Source organism: Gobius niger, assembly GCF_951799975.1.
Source record: "Gobius niger genome assembly, chromosome: 22".
NCBI lineage: Eukaryota > Metazoa > Chordata > Actinopteri > Gobiiformes > Gobiidae > Gobius > Gobius niger.
In genome coordinates this window covers 13,684,318-13,701,778 of record NC_136873.1, presented here as the reverse complement: position 1 = coordinate 13,701,778, position 17,461 = coordinate 13,684,318, and the positions used below count along the sequence as shown (strand labels likewise).

The 17,461-nt window shown below is 41.2% G+C and overlaps 1 protein-coding gene across 1 annotated transcript; it reads left to right on the top strand.

Moving 5' to 3' along the window:
• The first annotated feature begins 992 nt into the window (after nt 1-992).
• kansl2 (KAT8 regulatory NSL complex subunit 2) lies at nt 993-14,563 on the top strand. Its single transcript, XM_079580858.1, has 10 exons — nt 993-1,069; nt 2,992-3,252; nt 3,388-3,557; nt 3,640-3,754; nt 4,424-4,587; nt 5,156-5,319; nt 7,826-7,904; nt 9,296-9,543; nt 11,621-11,848; nt 14,448-14,563. Exons 2-10 carry the CDS (start codon nt 2,999-3,001, stop codon nt 14,520-14,522), a joined length of 1,497 nt encoding a protein of 498 aa, XP_079436984.1. The 5' UTR covers nt 993-1,069; nt 2,992-2,998; the 3' UTR covers nt 14,523-14,563.
• The last annotated feature ends 2,898 nt before the right edge of the window (nt 14,564-17,461 follow it).

The following is a 17,461-nucleotide window of genomic DNA, read 5'->3' as shown; positions in this document are numbered from 1 at the left end:
GCTTCCACGCGTTTTTATGTGGTTATATTGAAATGGTGGTTGTACTTCACTTTACACCACAGTTATAACATGGTAATAAGGTGTAAATGGAATGGTAGCACAATTTTCTGGACTTTTATAGTCTGGGTTAGTTTATTGATCAAAAAGTAGTGACCCAAAGTAGTGCTGAAGTGAGTATGTTTTACTGTCCGAGCGTAAAATACAATTTGTAAGAGTAGTGACAAATTCAAGAAAATTACATCTAAAAAAGATATTTCTAAAGATTAAAGTACAAAACACCCACTACATCTGTTTTTAACCTCTTAATCTTCGCCTGAACTGAGCACATTTTCTCCGGTTTTACCCAAATCTTAAAGCTTGAAAAGTGTCAAAATAGCATCAAAAATGAGATGAAAATGAGGATGAAAATGCATCTAAATAAACTAATGAAAGTGAGACAAAATGTGACAACAAAAGCCACAAAATACCAACACAAAAGAGACAAATACTCAACAAAAAACAGCAAAAATGTGAAAACAGAAGTGTTGAAAGTACAACAAAAAAGTGGCAAAAATGAGATGGAAAAAGATCCATTTAGATCAGTTTTGTAGGTCTTAGCTTTCAAATGGATTTACTCAAAACTGTTAGATTTGAGTAAATCCGAACTGGAGAACATGCACTCGGTTGGTAAGAGGTTAGTGGAACGAGTACCCATTTAATTTCAATTTTTTAAGAGTACAAATACTTCTTTATAAGTAAAAAGTACCGTATAATAAAACTACTTCAAAAAGTTTATGCCCTTGTGTAAAAGTAATAAGTACTTCCCGCCTCTGGTTATTACCATATTTATTATTTATTGTATTTGATTCACTCTAGTCCTGTTATTACACTACACTCATGTTACGATATGCGCTTGTGTGATTGATTGACAGTTATCCAATCAAATCTCTCCGGTTTAGCTCATCAGCCAATGGCAGTGCTCGGAGGGCGGGCCCTCTGTGGTGCAAAGTCTGGCCGTTCATCACTGGTCAAAGCCGTTGTTGCAGAGTCCTCTTCGTGAGAACGCAGGCATTTGGACACAAAAATAAGGGTAAGCGACAAACTGTATCGAGGATTTTGTGTCTCATTTTGTAGTTAAGCCGTTTCACACCTACATTATTCAAAGACCGCTCAATATGTTCGATTAGAACATGCGCAATTTCTCGTAAGTAGCATTTTTCTGCTACAGGCTCGGGTTAGCATTTGTGTTAGCATCTGCTAAACAAAGATGGCGGCCGCTGTGACGCAGGTCTGGGCGGGATAAACGGTGTGGGGCGAAAACATGACAGCACAACGTCCTGTAGTTCACTGGGTTGTCTTTCAAATTCATTACTATGTCCGTGTGTAAATGAAACCAAACACAGGAATATAAAGTTCTGGAATATGTCATTTTATCACTATGATCATTGAAAAGGGACTGGTGCTGCTATTTAAACTTAAAGCCACGTTGCATAATATTTCAAGCACTAAATTGAAAGAAACACAAGCATTTACTTTACTACGGTTGTTTTTGCTGGTGAAAGATGCCAAAAAAAAAACAACAATCACCCAGTACATCTTACTTCCACATGAGTAGTAATATCTAGCTGCACCCAGTATGTTGTCAAGTGCTGCTGACGGTCCATTGAGAGATTGTTAAAGTACCTTTGCTTGAGAAAAACAGGCAAGGGGACTCAGTAACTAAGAGTAAAATATATTGTTTGAGCTCTATTTGGTGCTGCCTGTCCTACTACATCCACACTGAGACATGCATTGAATTATGTAACGATTTATGTAAGAAAAAAAGAGTTTCTGGTAGATTTTCTGAATGGAATACAGTAGTAACAATGGAGACGGCTCAGTCAGCAGTGAAAACCTACCAGAGACCCTAAAAAAGTTTTTTTAACATCAATATTTGCATAGTGCACCTTTAAATATTTTAGCTACTCTACCCTATTATCCTATACAATATGTCTACATGTACATGCTTTTGTAGTTGAACATAACATAACTACATGAGGTAGGGCTGTGCAATTAATCGAAATTCGATTACGATTTCGATTACAACAGTAAACGATTACAAAATTAGCATAATCGCAAAAAATCGATTATAATTTTTATTTTTCATTTTTTTTTTGTCTTCACATTTGTTTTTTTCACTTTTTTTTCAAATTTTTAATTCTTGTCACTTTTCTGCTGGATTTTTGTCACTATTTTTGCTGGATTTTTGTAATTTTTTTAATGGATTTTTGTCATTTTTTAGCTGGATTTTTGTCACTTTTTTGCTAGATTTTTGTCTTTTTTCTGCTGGATTTTTGTCTTATTTTTTTTAATGGATTTTTGTCACGATTTTTGCTGGATTTTGGTCTTTTTTAGCTGGATTTTTGTCTTTTTTCTGCTGGATTTTTGTCTTTTTTTTTGCTGGATTTTTGTCTTTTTTTTATGGATTTTTGTCACTTTTTTGATGGATTTTTTTAAAGGCAACAAATAATCGTTTGAATAATCATGATTTCAATTACGACAAAAATAATCGTGATTATTATTTTTTCAATAATCGAGCAGCCCTAACATGAGGTCCTTGGCAATTCACTGTTAAAAATAGCCATGTCTCTGATGTCTTCTGATCATTAGGTCTGTTCATTTTTACTACAGCTAATAAGATTTTTTACAAATGTTTTGGTAAATGTTATCCAGGCCTTTAGTGCTGTTTTTAAAATGACACACATCTTTACAGTGCGAGGGAAGCATTTCTTTGTTTGTGAACATTGTTGTGGCCTATCAGAGAACTATTATTATTTATTTAACTCATTAATGTTGCCCACTACTAAAATATAATGTTCCCTTGTGTGTCTATAATAATAAGAACAAAGACATATGATAGAATAATAAAAATGATTGGCATGAACTAGTTCGGATGAGCCATGATAATTAGTCGATAACAAGCACTATAACAGTAATTTTAAGTTGACTCACATATTCTTCTTTTGCTTTCAGGTTTATAATGAACCGGATCCGGATCCACGTGTTGCCCTCGAGTCGGGGCCGGGTGCAGCAGCCTCCCCCACGGCCGCTGGAGCTTCAGACCTGCGCTTTCGCCCTGCGGCCCTGCTCTCAGACCCGCCTGGAGGGACAGGAGTTCTGCATCAAGCACATTCTGGAGGACAAGAGCGCCCCCTACAAGCAGTGCAGTTATGTTTCCTCCAAAAACGGCAAGCGCTGTCCAAACGCAGCCCCCAAGATGGAGAGGAAAGATGGGTGAGTTATATTGAATTGTCTCATGGATAAATAAAGATAAATAAAGCTTTTGGCTCGTTGGCTGGTGATTTCAAACCCTGGATGGCAACGTCTGTAAAATATTGACTAAAGATCTGCACTGTGGGTGTTTGTCAGAGTGGCCTTCTGCGCGGAACACGCCCGGAGGAACGCTCTGGCGCTCCGGGCACAGATGAGGAAAGCCTGTTCGGGACCGTCCGCCGAAGCCCTGGTGTCTCAGTTAAGTGGAATCCACCGCACGGACAGCCACAGCCTGGACGGACGCTCGGAATCCAGCCGCATCTTAGGTACTTTCTCGCGCAGAATGTCTTTCGCTCTTTTCTTTTGTGTCGCGAGCTTATGATTTTCTGTGAAATGTTGCCTCCGCAGAAGAGGACAGTGTGAGCGAGGAGGAGCAGGCGCCGCTGGGGCTGGATCAGACCTGGAGAGGAGACCCCGACAGTGAAGCCGACAGCGTCGACAGCGACCACGAAGACCCTCTAAAGTACGACCCGCCACAGTTTGTTATTAAACCAGAGAACATAGCAGCGAGCGCTAGGAAAGACTTCAGAATTAAGACAATCATAGGACAAAGACCGTCTTAAGTACGACTCTCTGGTTAATAAACCAGAGAACTTAGCAGGAAAGACTTCACAATTAAGAGAATCATAGAACGAAGGTCCTGAAAATAATGACATTGCTTTATCATTTACATTATACCTTTTTAATCTGCATAAAAACACATTGAAAAAACACATTTTCAGCAAAATTTCCCATTCACAGTTGCCCAACTTGTTTCTTGCATTTACTCTGCTTAAACTAATGTTTCACAATCTTTAAAAAAAAATGATACATGCATACATCTGTTATAATAAATGAGATTATTGTACTTGGGCATTAAAATGGCAGTAAAAAGCTTTAAAGTTGACTTGCTGCTGCCTGATATAAACATGTACAATCCGTGTCTATAAAAACTGAATTTCCAAATTGTAAATACGGCTTATTTATCAAGTGAGGATGACTTTCTGTGCTTTGGAAATAATTGTCTGTACACTGGAGACAAACGAACAGAAGAAATCTCATAACCCACTGTTGTAAACGATGCTCAAATGATTTATTTTAGTGGATGAGATGATTGATTGGTCTGACTGTGGGGTTGATGTGTCTAACGCAGACATGCCGGCGTGTACACGGCGGAGGAGGTGGCGCTCATCACTCGGGACAAACTCATCCGGCTCCAGTCCCTCTACATCGACCAGTTCAAGCGGCTGCAGCACCTGCTGAAAGAGAAGAAGAGACGATACCTGCACCACCGCAAAGTGGAGCACGAGACTCTGGGTAAACACCACGGAACAACAAGAGCTTTTATAGTCACTGAAGGAATCGTGCCAAATTAAGGCCTTTGAATACAGGAAGTAGGATTCAAACTGGCATTGAATCATTTTGAGAGAATAATGACATTATGGCAGAAACACTGCTCATTTCTTTGTTTGATCGGATCTTAACCTCTTAACTCCTGCCTTTAACTGAGCATATTTTCTCTATTTTTCTCCAATACGCTGTGGTGCTACAAATATCATGAAAAATGGGCTGGATTATTGGAACTCTACAGCTAAATCCCAGCACTTTTTCGCTTCTTTTTTGATGCTTTGTTCAAGAAGCTTTTAGATTTAGATCATCAAACTGGGGAAAATGTGCTCTGTTCATGTGGGGGTTAAGATAGCATAAAATTTGACCTACTGCTACCTAGATAAACCCTGAAAAATGTATGAAGTTTAGTTTTTAGTGTATTTTATTCCTTTAATTTTAAAACACACTGTCACGAAGATACTATATCGTAAACCAAGCCATTATTTGTAGTGTGCTCATCTCGTGGCCTCGTCCTCTCACGATCATGTGTTCACAGGGAGCAGTCTGCTGACGGGGCCCGAGGGTCTGTCCTTGAAGGAGAGGGAGAACTTGAAGAAACTCAAGGCTCTGCGCCGCTACCGCCGGCGCTACGGCACCGAGGCTCTGCTTCACCGACAGCTGAGAGAGAGGAGGCAGGCTCTGACCGACGGAGCCCCGCAGGTGAGCGAGAGAGAGGGGGGATTTAAGGTCAGGAACAAAATATCCAGTCTGAGCCGTTACAGTCCGTCCAAATTCTGCTCGAGCTTTGCTACTCACTTTAGTCTTTGGACATTGGGTAAATGCTGCAATGGGGCTGCTGCTCCGTAACCCAGGTAACCAACGGACATAAACTCACTTTTGTTATGGACATTTTTAGGTGAAATTTTGCGCATTTTCTATGATGGAGACGGCGTTATTTGTCTATTTTACTTGACACTGTTTGCCACTCGTTTTGATTCTGTTGCCATGCTGTCGTTGTGCTATGACATCACACGTATAACCACTATATGGATGTGATTAATAGAGCTGGGTACTGTTAAACATTTTTCAATACCAGTACTTTAACGGTACTTGGTTTTCGATACCTATACTAAAATATTTGTCATATAGAACCATAAAACAGATGAATAATGTAAATTTCTTGCTTTAACACAAGTCTTTCTTGTTGTTTCCCGCCCTCTCTATTTCACGGAGACTCTGTTGTCTCCCAAAAAGCACCTCTTCTCATCACTCCTTCCATAACTTGGCCCCAATCAAGACCTGCCGCTTGCAGTAGCCGCTGGTTTCTAAGGGCGCCCACACGAACTCCTTCCTGTGGTCTGTTGGTTTCTCCGGAGTCTCAAAGGGGTGAATCAATTCAGTTGGAAGGCACAGACATCCTTCTTACCTGCCTTCACTGTACCTGTATTCTCCTAAAATCTCTTTCTATCCTTCAAATGCTCTGTCGTTTTGGGTTCAGATACTGCCCTTGTCGTTTTACGGTTCCCCTGACCTTACTCGAGATAAAAATCAGAGGTGTTTTTACCTTTTAAATTGCTGACATGGCAGATTTGCACGGGCAGAATCTCAGAGGACGGCAGAAATATTAACTTCTTACCCGAGTTCTCGAGGTTTTTATAATCCCGTGTGAATAGGGCTATAGACTAGAGGATATGAAGAAGTGACAATGATAATACAGCACTTATCTGGAAATGCTAAGTTGCTTTACTTCTGCCTGGGACTGATGAAAGTGTGGCACACAATCTGCGCCTATAGCAGTGTTAATTTTGACAACATATTTTATTTTAGTTTTAGTCTTTTGACTAAAATGTAATGTAATTTTAGTCGAGATTTAGTCAAAAACATTTTTTTATATAATAAATGTGAAGCTGGGTAGTTATTTTAATGATGTTTTCTGTAAAAGGGTTGTGTTTCAGAGCATTTTAGCTTTAAAGCAATGCTAAGTAACTTGTTTACCGTAATAAATAATTTTCATAGTCCCTCCCCCTAGTGTCTCTGGCCAGAAAACCACAATAGCAACTTGACTGCCACCGGACCGGAGCCACCAATACACACTAATACAATCACGCAGAAGAAGCTAACAGGCTAACTGCGGGCTTGCGCTGCTTAAACAGTATTCACAGCCATGTTTGAGTGAAAATATTTCCATTGTGTAATTGGATGTACAATATACCTCTGTCCCTTTGTCTTTTCTGTCAGCGTAGTATTTACTCTCACGGACAATGAATAAGTTAAAAAAAATTGCACCATGCTACGATTTTTAGGTCCAACATTGGGACATAAACTATTTATCATGTACATTAATGAAATCACTGAGATCCTCAACAAATTACAATGTATCCTATTTGCTGATGATACCAGTCTGTTCTGTTCTGGAAAAGATCTTGAGCTGCTTTTGAATACAGTAGGAACTAAGCTTAAGATACTAAAAAAAATGGTTTGATATAAATAAACTTTCTATAAATCTGCATAAAACTAAATATATTGTATTTGGAAACAAGTAAAGTAAACAAAGTAAAGTAAACAAACCATGTCAACTCAAAATTGGAGAGGTAGAAATCGAAAGGGTGTATGTAACAAAGTTTTTGGGAATCAATATTGATGATAAGTTAAATTGGAAAGCGCACATAAATACACTAAAGTCTTGCCATACTATGTAAAATTAAAACCTCTGTGAATCAAAATGCATTATATAGGCTAGGGGCAAGAGTCACTTAGTACTGCTTTAACACAACTATATTTAATTTGAATTTAGTCCAATACACACATATAAGTTCATTAGGTCTTTTAGTCATTTTTGTTCTTATAGCCAGACCTTTGTGTTGATTTCGTACCTGACTGTTTCGGATACAACTGTGGCCTTCCTCAGAGTTGTCACGTGGCGTTGTTGTGACGGTGTGTACAGTACCCTCCAAAGGTTTAGAAACGCTTTTTTATGTATTGGTTTTTCACGCACTTAACAAATGCAGAATCCAAAGCCCTCGGAGGACACACAGAGGCCGATTCAGCACCGGACAGCGCCCTCCAAAACACACAGGACGATTCATTAAAGTGATGTAAAATGTCACGTATAAACTCTGTCGCTCAAGGATGTGTTTCAACAGTGTGTCACCGTGGTTCCTGCCCCCCTGGTCACCTCTGAAGGGTTAAATTTGTATTTGTTTGTGCCTCCTTTCTCTCCCTCCAGCCTTTCGTCCGAGCGGCGAGTGAGAAATGCGTCTCGTGTTCCAACCCCTGCCTGCCCATGACGCGGCACTGCCTCACACGTATCCTTTACAAACGCTTCACTCGGGAACAGGGATGTCAAGATTAACCGCGTTTACAATTACCGCGGTTGTGAATCTCACGGTAGGTCAATCGTAAGAATCTCGGGACCCACGGTTGCATCTCGTATTGATTCACATTAGTATCTTGATATTTTGTGGGACTTTCTCGATGACGATGATGAAGCGATATTTTTGCAAAACATCAGAAATATGCGAAAATGTGCTGCAAACAAAACATAATTGTCCAACTAAAACACTTTCCAAATTGTTCTCAATTTTTTCCCAACTTTATTTTGCTCTTTCTTATTCTTTCTCCCATTTTCCTGTGAATTTCCCCCCAATTTTTCCAAATTTATTTACCCATTTTGTCTGTCCACAGGTTTTTGCCATTAAACTCCCACTTTTTCCCAAATTTTCCCTTATTTTAGCCACATATTTTGCCATTTTCCCCTCCATTTTTTCCTCAAATTTTTTAAGACTTTATTGACCTATATTTCACCAGGACAGTCCCACTGAGATTAAGAATCTCTTTGTCAGGGGAGTCCTGACACACAAGATTAAAAGCATGGAGATAAAATGGGCAGAACATTTGGACCGTAGTGTAAAAGGTTTGACAAATTCTCTGTATTTTCTTCCTTAATATCGATGATCGTGAATTATTTTTCCTCACACACTGCAAAGAGTAATTAACTAGACTAGTATAAACATCTCAATTTGAGCATAATAATCACATTTTTTGATGTTTTGACTAGTTAAGAAGTTCTTGGGAATTGTCCTAGATTATTTCACTTGTTCTGAGATGTTTCTGACTCGTTTCGATACATTTCGTCCTTATTTCAGGTCATTTTCTTTGCCAATGGGGTAAGAAAATTGTTCTTATCTCATTGGCAATTTTACTTTCTTATTTCAAGCGAGATTTTCATTAGAACTGGTCTGAAATGTTATATTCAGACTTCCTCAGTGCGTCCCAGGCTCGTCTTTTGTTTCGAGGCTGTGACGCTTCTTGGATCTTTCTAATACGTTTTTCCCTCTTATGAGCAGTGTCAAAGTTATTTTGTCCCTCATTCTCCATTCTCTATTTCTCCGAGACTCTATTGTCTTCCAAAAAGCACCTCTTCTCATCCCTCCTTCCATAACTTGGCCCCAATCAAGACCTGCCGCTTGCAGTAGCCGCCGGTTTCAAAGGGCGCCCACACGAACTCCTTCCTGTGGTCTGTTGGTTTCTCCGGAGTCTCAAAGGGGTGAATCAATTCAGTTGGAAGGCACAGACATCCTTCCTTTGCCTTCATTTTGTTCTTTATAAAATCTCCATTCTTATCTTGCTCTGCCGGTTTGGGTTCAGATTCCGCCCTCGTTCTTTTGCGTTTCCCCCTTGACCTTCGCCGCCGCAGACATCCACCAGGACAGTAACCAGGTGCTGTTCAAGCTGTGCCCGGGGCAGAGGGACATGCCGTGCGACCGCACCGTTCACATGGGACAGTCGGAGGAGCCGCGCTGCCCGCTCCACCTGCCCCTCCCCCCGCCGCTGTACCAGCCCGAGACCCAGCCGCCGCCCCAGGAGCCGCTCACGCCCAGAGACCTGTACCTGAGCGCCGCCGAGCTCCAGCCCACAGAGAGCCTGCCCCTGGAGTTCAGCGACGTACGTATGAAACCCAAGGACCCACGTTCCCCTAAATGTCCTCAGTCAGACGGGCTGCAGTTGTTCCTGTAGCGTTATCCTGTAATACTGGGGCTAAATGTCAGTCACGTTGTGCTTTATAAGCGTCACATCTGCCCTATGGCTACAAACAAAGCAAGAACAAAATTTAGCTTGCACTTTAACTCACTCGTGCGCCCTCTGCTGGGTAAATGCTGCAATGGGGCCACTGCGCCGTAACCCAGGTAACCAACGGACATAAACTCACTTTTATTATGGACATTTTCAGGTAAAATTTTTATTCCGATGGAGATGTTTTGATTCTGTTTCTATGCTGTCGTTATGCTATGACATAACACGTATAACCACTATATGGATGTGATTAATAGAGCTGGGTACCGTTAAAGGTCAGCACACACTACACGACAAATCGCAAACGATTTTATATAGAATGGGGGTCCACACTACACGACTGGATTCAGTGCGATTTTCGAACGTCTGGGGGTTCACACTTAACAACTGAGAATCGTAAGAGCGACACACGATTCTGACAAACAGCTGATGTTTTATAACACAGCGCGTCTGTCCTCTGTACGGCTTCGAAAACTGACCCCAAATCCGCAAAGACAGGCCTGTGTTTGTGAGCGTGGGATAACGTGTGCGGGTACCGATTGGTCAACGGTGTCAACAATGTCACAACACCGCAGCGCTAGCTTACTGCTACTACGAAGGCTTCAACTGGGCTATAGTTCTGTCAAATGGAGATAAAAGTTGGCGACATGAATAAGCGGGACGCATTTCAGTGGATTTAATAAGAAAAGGAGACGGGCGTCAACCTCAGGATGGAGGAGAAAGCGGGGAGGTGAAGCTAAACAGTTCGTCTCCAAACACAGTCAGTGCCGCTAAACTCTGTTCGTGGTTGAAATGTAGCTGGAAAAGGTGGTTGTCGTGAACTTTTGCTGATATAAAGTTGTGCTGTTTCGTGTGTGGGGCTGTGGCCATGAAATGAGTTGTTTGTGCTGCTGGTTTAACAGAGAAGTGGAAAAAGGAGGCGCGGCGGTGTTTTTCTTTCTTTATATCACTCTGTCATTCACATTTGTGTTGGTAAAATCTCCCACGTTTCTCCCGTGCGTCCAAAATTGGGCTTAAAAATCAAACATGTTTGATTTCCTATGACTGGAGTCTAGTCGCGTCTTTCTACCGCCGACACGACACGATTCGAACGTCAGTCCAGTCGTGACCCCCCCACACTACACGACCCGACTCTGTGTGACCGCCTTCGACTAGACGCGACTCGATTAGACTCGGCACGACTGAAAATTAGAGCGAAATCGGGCATAAAAGTCGTGTAGTGTGAGCTGACCTTAAACATTTTTCAATACCAGTACTTTAACGGTACTTGGTTTTCATAATAATAATAAAACATTTGTCATATAGAACCACAAAACAGATGAATAATGTAAATTTCTTGCTTTAACACAAGTCTTTCTTGTTGTTTCCCGCCCTCTCTATTTCACGGAGACTCTATTGTCTTCCAAAAAAGCACCTCTTCTCATCCCTCCTTCCATAACTTGGCCCCAATCAAGACCTGCCGCTTGCAGTAGCCGCCGGTTTCTAAGGGCGCCCACACAAACTCCTTCCTGTGGTCTGTTGGTTTCTCCGGAGTCTCAAAGGGGTGAATCAATTCAGTTGGAAGGCACAGACATCCTTCCTACCTGCCTTCACTGTACCTGTATTCTCCTAAAATGTCTTTTCCTAGAACCTTTATATCCTTCAAATGCTCTGCCGGTTTGGGTTCAGATAAAAATCGGAGGGGTTTTTACCTTTTAAATTGCTGACATGGCAGATTCGCTTCAGGAATATTTATTTTTTAATGAAAAGCCACTTGCTACCATCGCCACTAGAGGGCACCAGACTCTAATCCAAGCGTGAGACAATGCGTGATGGAATTGACATAAACTATAAAGGCCTGGAAATACGATTTAGTCATACATCTGTCATAAATGTTATCCATAAACTTGATCAAAGTCCTCTCCGCATCTTTTATCTGCATGTTCTGTTCTTCCACTCATGTCTCCAGGACCTGGACGTGGAGGGCGACGGGATGCAGTGTCCCCCGTCGCCGCTGCAGTTCGACACGGCTCTGGCCCTGGAGGATCAGACCATCAGGGCCATCGCCGAGGCGCCCATGGACATCCTCACAGGAGAGACGCCCGACCTGAACCCGGACCTCACGGGAGACACCCCCGACGAGCTGGAGGCGTCCGGGCTGAGCGAGCGGGACGTGGACGCCATCATCGGCCACCAGGTGCAGATTTCATCAGTTATGTGGGTTTGAATTCCAAATTACCAACCTGGCAGATTCACACAGGCAGAAACTCCAAGGACATCGTCTAAGTACTTGAGTAAAAGTTCAGATTAGTTAAATATTACTCCAATTAAAGTAAAAGTTGATCAAAACGTTACTGAGGCATTTGCTTTAGAAAATATTGAAGTTTTCAAAGTATCCAGGAATTTTCAATGTTGTAAATGTGCCAGTTGTGTTGGGAATTAACGCAGCTGAAGGTCGCTTCTTTACAGACAGATATAAACTGAAGCATAAACATTAGATTTGATGGTTAAATACTGAAATATCTTATCACAGAGAGATGAAAAGTCTCAAAGAAAAGTCTGACACCAGGGATGAAAGAGGACTGTGTTTTAGGTGGTGGCCGATACACAACTTTCCGCTGAACACAACAGGGACAAACTTTCTCCCTTGTTGTGATTCAGTGGCGTCTCCACAGCGCCCCCTGCTGTTCATACGACTGTGCGTTGTTAGGCTTTTCAAATTAACAAAACACATGAGTTTTTATTGAAAGCCAGTGCAGTAGAAAGCATTATCTTTGTCTTTCAAATGTCTGAGTAAAGGTGCGAGTACGGCTTTATAAAGATTTTGTTTTCTGTGCTGGAAAATAAATCACCTTTTGGTAGTGATGGCTAAAAAACTGAGCGCTCTGGAGCTTTTATCGATCTAGTATCACTGTTTTTGTTCGTTTTGTCAGACACTAAGGTTAGAGATGTTGAAGATCTTCAACATCTCTAACCTTAGTGTCTGACAAAACGAACAAAAACAGTGATACTAGAACACAAGTAGACACAATGAACGTTACGAAATTTTATCGATCTTCCTGAAGCTGCGTCGGAGCCTCTTGCAGTAACATCCGGTCACGTGACTATGTGTAAAACTGCTTCACTGTGTGAGTTGCGCATCGAGTCTTAAAGCGGGTCATCGGCTCAGAGCGTCTCACTGAGCTGCCTTTAGCATCGAGGCGCTAAACAGCGGATGATTCCTCGTCCATATAAGGATGTAAATCATTAGTCATAGATTGATTGATATATTTTATTTCGAGCTACACAAAACCGACGCAAAAGCGAGAAAAACAATAATAATAATTACAAAAAAAAAACAGCATTCTAGCTCGAAAAGGAGTGGGAAGAAGACAAGCTTATTAACTCCCACCCCCTATTCACTTCAATAATAATGTGGTTGCAATAATAACATACGGTTACATATTTACAGCAAATGCAACAATGCATTACATTAAGTCAACAATCACAGTATGTTACACTTTATAACCAGTGTATAACTTTATTTTCTTAGATAAATAAATGTGCTGCATTTTCCCCATTTAACTGCGTTCATGTGGAGAAAGTGTCTGTGGGTCAGAATACATTTTGTATTTTCTTGTTCTTTACAAAGTCCTGCTTTTGAACAGATACTAAAGCAGGCGAGGGAAATGTAAGGAGCGCCATCTACAGGAAACAGTGTCAAAATGAGCTTTGACTGAATGAAGTAAAAAGATCAAGCATTGATGACCTGCCTTTAGGCCCCGCCCACTGGAGCTCCGCCCACAGACCCACGTTACAAAGAAAATAGGTGTGTTTAAGATGAAGTGAGCCTCGCCTCGATTCCAGACGAGACCAGGCGGTGGCGTCAGAGGGCGGAGAAAGGCGCCTCTAATCGAGTCAGACACATCTCAGCCCCGAGAACAGAGAGGAGCCTCAGGTCACGCAGCGTCTCGCGTTTGTTAGAAAGAGTTTGGGAATAAAACTATTTTAAAAGTTTGTGAACACATTTCTGCTTCTCCCACACACCAGACAGATGCTCCATCACTACAGCAAAAATAACAGACTCTCCTCTTACAGTTTAGGATTAGAATAGTAAACTTATGCATATTTAAATGTAGGCCATATGTTGAACACACTGGCACTTTCTGTCAAATATGAAGCATTTCTGCAGATTTAAGTAGATCCTGGTGATGAGAAAAAAGGAGGCAGGAGCTGCGGAGCGTCACGGCAACACGTTTCTGATCTAAACACAACTCATATCCAATCATCTGTCAGTCCTCTGTCAGCGTACGTGTTTACGGCACTTCATTTCCCACAATCCCTTTGGCCTTTGTAGTTCAGCCAGCCGAGCGAGGCGGAGAAAAGCAACTTCGCTCGCCGACCCAAGGCACTCCAGCCGCCTCGGTCTCACGAGAATACGGGCACCGTCGCACAGGTGGCGTCAGAGCGATTCTGACCGGCCTGCACCGCTCGCCTGCAGCCGCCTCGCTCATCCTAAACACACCTATTGACTCTTATTCATCAGCGTATGATTTATTTGATCAAACCTCAGTATCAGGCTGTAATAATAAAACTGCCACACGTCTGTTTGAAACTTCTCTTCCACATGATTGTGTTGGTGCTTCAGAGACTTTGAAGCTACAACACTTTTTTGCAGGAAAGCCTCAAAGTGTCACAAGGCTTCACTCGCCCATCACTACCTTTAGATTCAGACTCTCTCTTATCATTTTACTAACACTCTTTAATATTCAAAAGTCCACACCGCCCTCACTCACAGGCGTTCTTCTGGTTGCCAGGTGGTGTCGGAGGCGATGAGAGCGGAGAACTCTCTACAGGACACGGACTCTTCCACTGTCGAGGCGCCGAGATGAGTTCACCAAAACCACCAAGTTTAAAACATGTTCATTTCACGGTTTCCTAAAGGAGTTCCTGTCAGTTCCCGACAGACGGTGACAGTGAATGGTTTCGTTGGTCACATGTTTCTGTCACTGTTAATGTTTCGTTCCTCCAGAAATAAAGCTCTTCTTTCACGTTTGTTTGTGTGGGTTCCTCTGTCCTTCCTGAGCCTGGATTTAGAAATGCAGCATTATTTTAGAAAAGAATGGAAGTTTATTTGTAAAGCGCTTTTCACATGACCCAAAGCGCTTCACTCAGTTCTTCATTCACTCCACACTCGGCAGCACAAGTTACTATTGTAGCCACAGCCATTCATGCTCCTCAAGCGGCCACAATAAATTATCTTGTATGTGGCTTTGACCGTGACACATGTGACTTAAGGCAATTCAAACGGATCATTTTGATGGATACTGTGAGGCATTTAAGTCATTCAGTGTATTGTAGGGCTGCTCGATTATTGAAAAAATAATAATCACGATTATTTTTGTCATAATTGAAATCACGATTATTCAAACGATTATTTGTTGCCTTTAAAAAAATCCAGCAAAAAAGTGACAAAAATCCAGCAAAAAAGACAAAAATCAAAAAGTGACAAAAATCCAGCAAAAAAGTGACAAAAATCCAGCAAAAAAGTGACAAAAATCCATAAAAAAAGACAAAAATCCATCAAAAAAGTGACAAAAATCCATAAAAAAAAATTACAAAAATCCAGCAGAAAAAAGACAAAAATCCATCAAAAAAAATTACAAAAATCCAGCAGAAAAAAGACAAAAATCCATCAAAAAAGTGACAAAAATCCAAAAATTAGAAAAAAAATGTGGGGAAAAAAAAAAAAAATGTAATCGATTTTTTGCGATTATGCTAATGTTGTAATCGTTTACTGTTGTAATCGAAATCGTAATCGAATTTCGATTAATTGCACAGCCCTAATGTATTGTGCCTTAATTGTCGTTAAAAAGTATTGAAACTGGCATTGAATAGATGATGAAAATGTTGACGTTACTCAACTCCGTTTCTGCTTTAACATGTTCAACCACCGTTTTGGCTGAACTTGTTCACACTTTTTTTGTTTTCAAAGTTGTCCTTTGTGACTCGTTTGCTTTTGAATATCGACATTTCCGTGTTTTCCTCTGACAGACGGAATGTTTGGAAATCGTAAACAGAGAAATCTTTGCATTTGAAAGACATATCTTGAAAGAATATGTATGAACTACAAAAAATATCATTAATGTCAGTCACTGGGTCCATGATCTTACACGATCTATATCAGGGGTCGGCAAGTTTGCGTAGTGGAGGGCCAATTTTCATCATTGCCAAAACATCAAGGGCCGAACCTCACCATAGTAGCCTAAAGTATTTTTTAAGAGTACTTTATCATGTATTTTATCTCTTATTTACATAATATTTCTCATAATCATCTTGAGGGCCAGAGGTTCTGTGCTGGAGGGCCGGATTTGGCCCCCGGGCCTGACGTTGCCTACCCCAGCTCTATATGATAATGTTATCAAGAGGCTGGAACGATCCACTTTTGTCATGATCGGATACATGTCACGATACTCAGGGGCCGATCCATATTGTGATACGGTCAGTAATTACAGCAAGTGATATGTGTATCTTAAAATGTGTAAAAAATAATGTTTATAAACCATGTATTTGACTTTTACTGAAGTGATAAGATTGAAAAGTACATTGACGCAATATGTAACAAAGTGCTGTGTAACTGTTACTGGAAAAAAAAAAAAGCCTCCAAACACAAGTATTGAAAGTATTGCGATACTTGATAAAGTATCGATACTTGGTATTGCAGCACAAAGTATCGCGATCCCAGTCTGATCCGATATTTTTTTTTCTAACCCTAGTAAATAATACCTATATTATATTGAGGTCTATAGAGGCCTATGTCACGTGAAACCCAGCAATACACAGGCCCGCCTTAATGCACCCATAGGCCCCGGGGCTTAAACAGAACTGCAGGCCCCCCCCCCCCCTTCAGCACAAACCCTAACCTATAACCCTAACCCTAAATCCCACAACAACCCTAACCCTGCTATTCCTACATGTACCTCTCTGGGCCGGGTAGAGCGGGCTACTCCAGGTACACGCATACAGTGGGGGAAAAAAGTATTTGGCCAAAATCCAATACAATGTCTATGTGAAACTGACCAAATACTTTTTTTCCCCACTGTAGGAGCGCAGCACAATCATCGCATATGGCTAGTCATGCCGCAAAGTGAAGTGATAGACATGAAAATCAACAAATCCCATTTTTTTTTCCTTTAATTCTGATAGGCCCTTGCCTATGATGGGCCCCTGGGCTCCAGCCCCTGCTAGCCCATTGGTTAAGGTGCCTCTGGCAATACAGTAAATGTGACCATAATGATATTATCCATCATAATTACCTACTGTATCGTGATACGTATCGGATCGTGATGAAGAGAATCGTCCCAGCCCCTAAAAAATATCATATTGGCATAAAAATGTAGATGAGTAATATGTCTCTCAAGAACCTTCATTGAAGATAGATTAGTAATGGAACAAAATGTGTTTTGTCCTTCTGTATATAACTTTAATATTTGTGGTAAAAATATAAATAAATAAAAAATCTTCTTATAAAGCATTTGTATCAACTTTATGAGGCTGGTTCTCTTGCATTTCTGTGAAAGTGACCCCTGAAAGTTTGGAGTAAACTTGGACAAAACTAACGCTTGAAGGGAATAGTTCACCGTTTTTCCATACTGAGATATGTTCTTACCTGAGTTTAGACGAGTTGATGCGTACCTGTCTGGTCTTTGTGCGTGCCCTCAGTCACGCAAAACAACCAAAGATGTTGTTAGCATTAAGCCTCTCCCAGTATATTCCTATGGCTCCAAACGGGGGTGAAGTTGGAAGCGACCATGCTCTTCCACGGGCACGC

Coding starts and splice junctions, on each gene's coding strand:
- kansl2 (XM_079580858.1), top strand. CDS start 2,999: ATGAACCGGATCCGGATCCACGTGTTGCCCTCGAGTCGGGGCCGGGTG. Junction 3,755..4,423: donor GACCACGAAGACCCTCTAAA/GTACGACCCGCC, acceptor TGTCTAACGCAG/ACATGCCGGCGTGTACACGG. Junction 4,588..5,155: donor AGTGGAGCACGAGACTCTGG/GTAAACACCACG, acceptor ATGTGTTCACAG/GGAGCAGTCTGCTGACGGGG.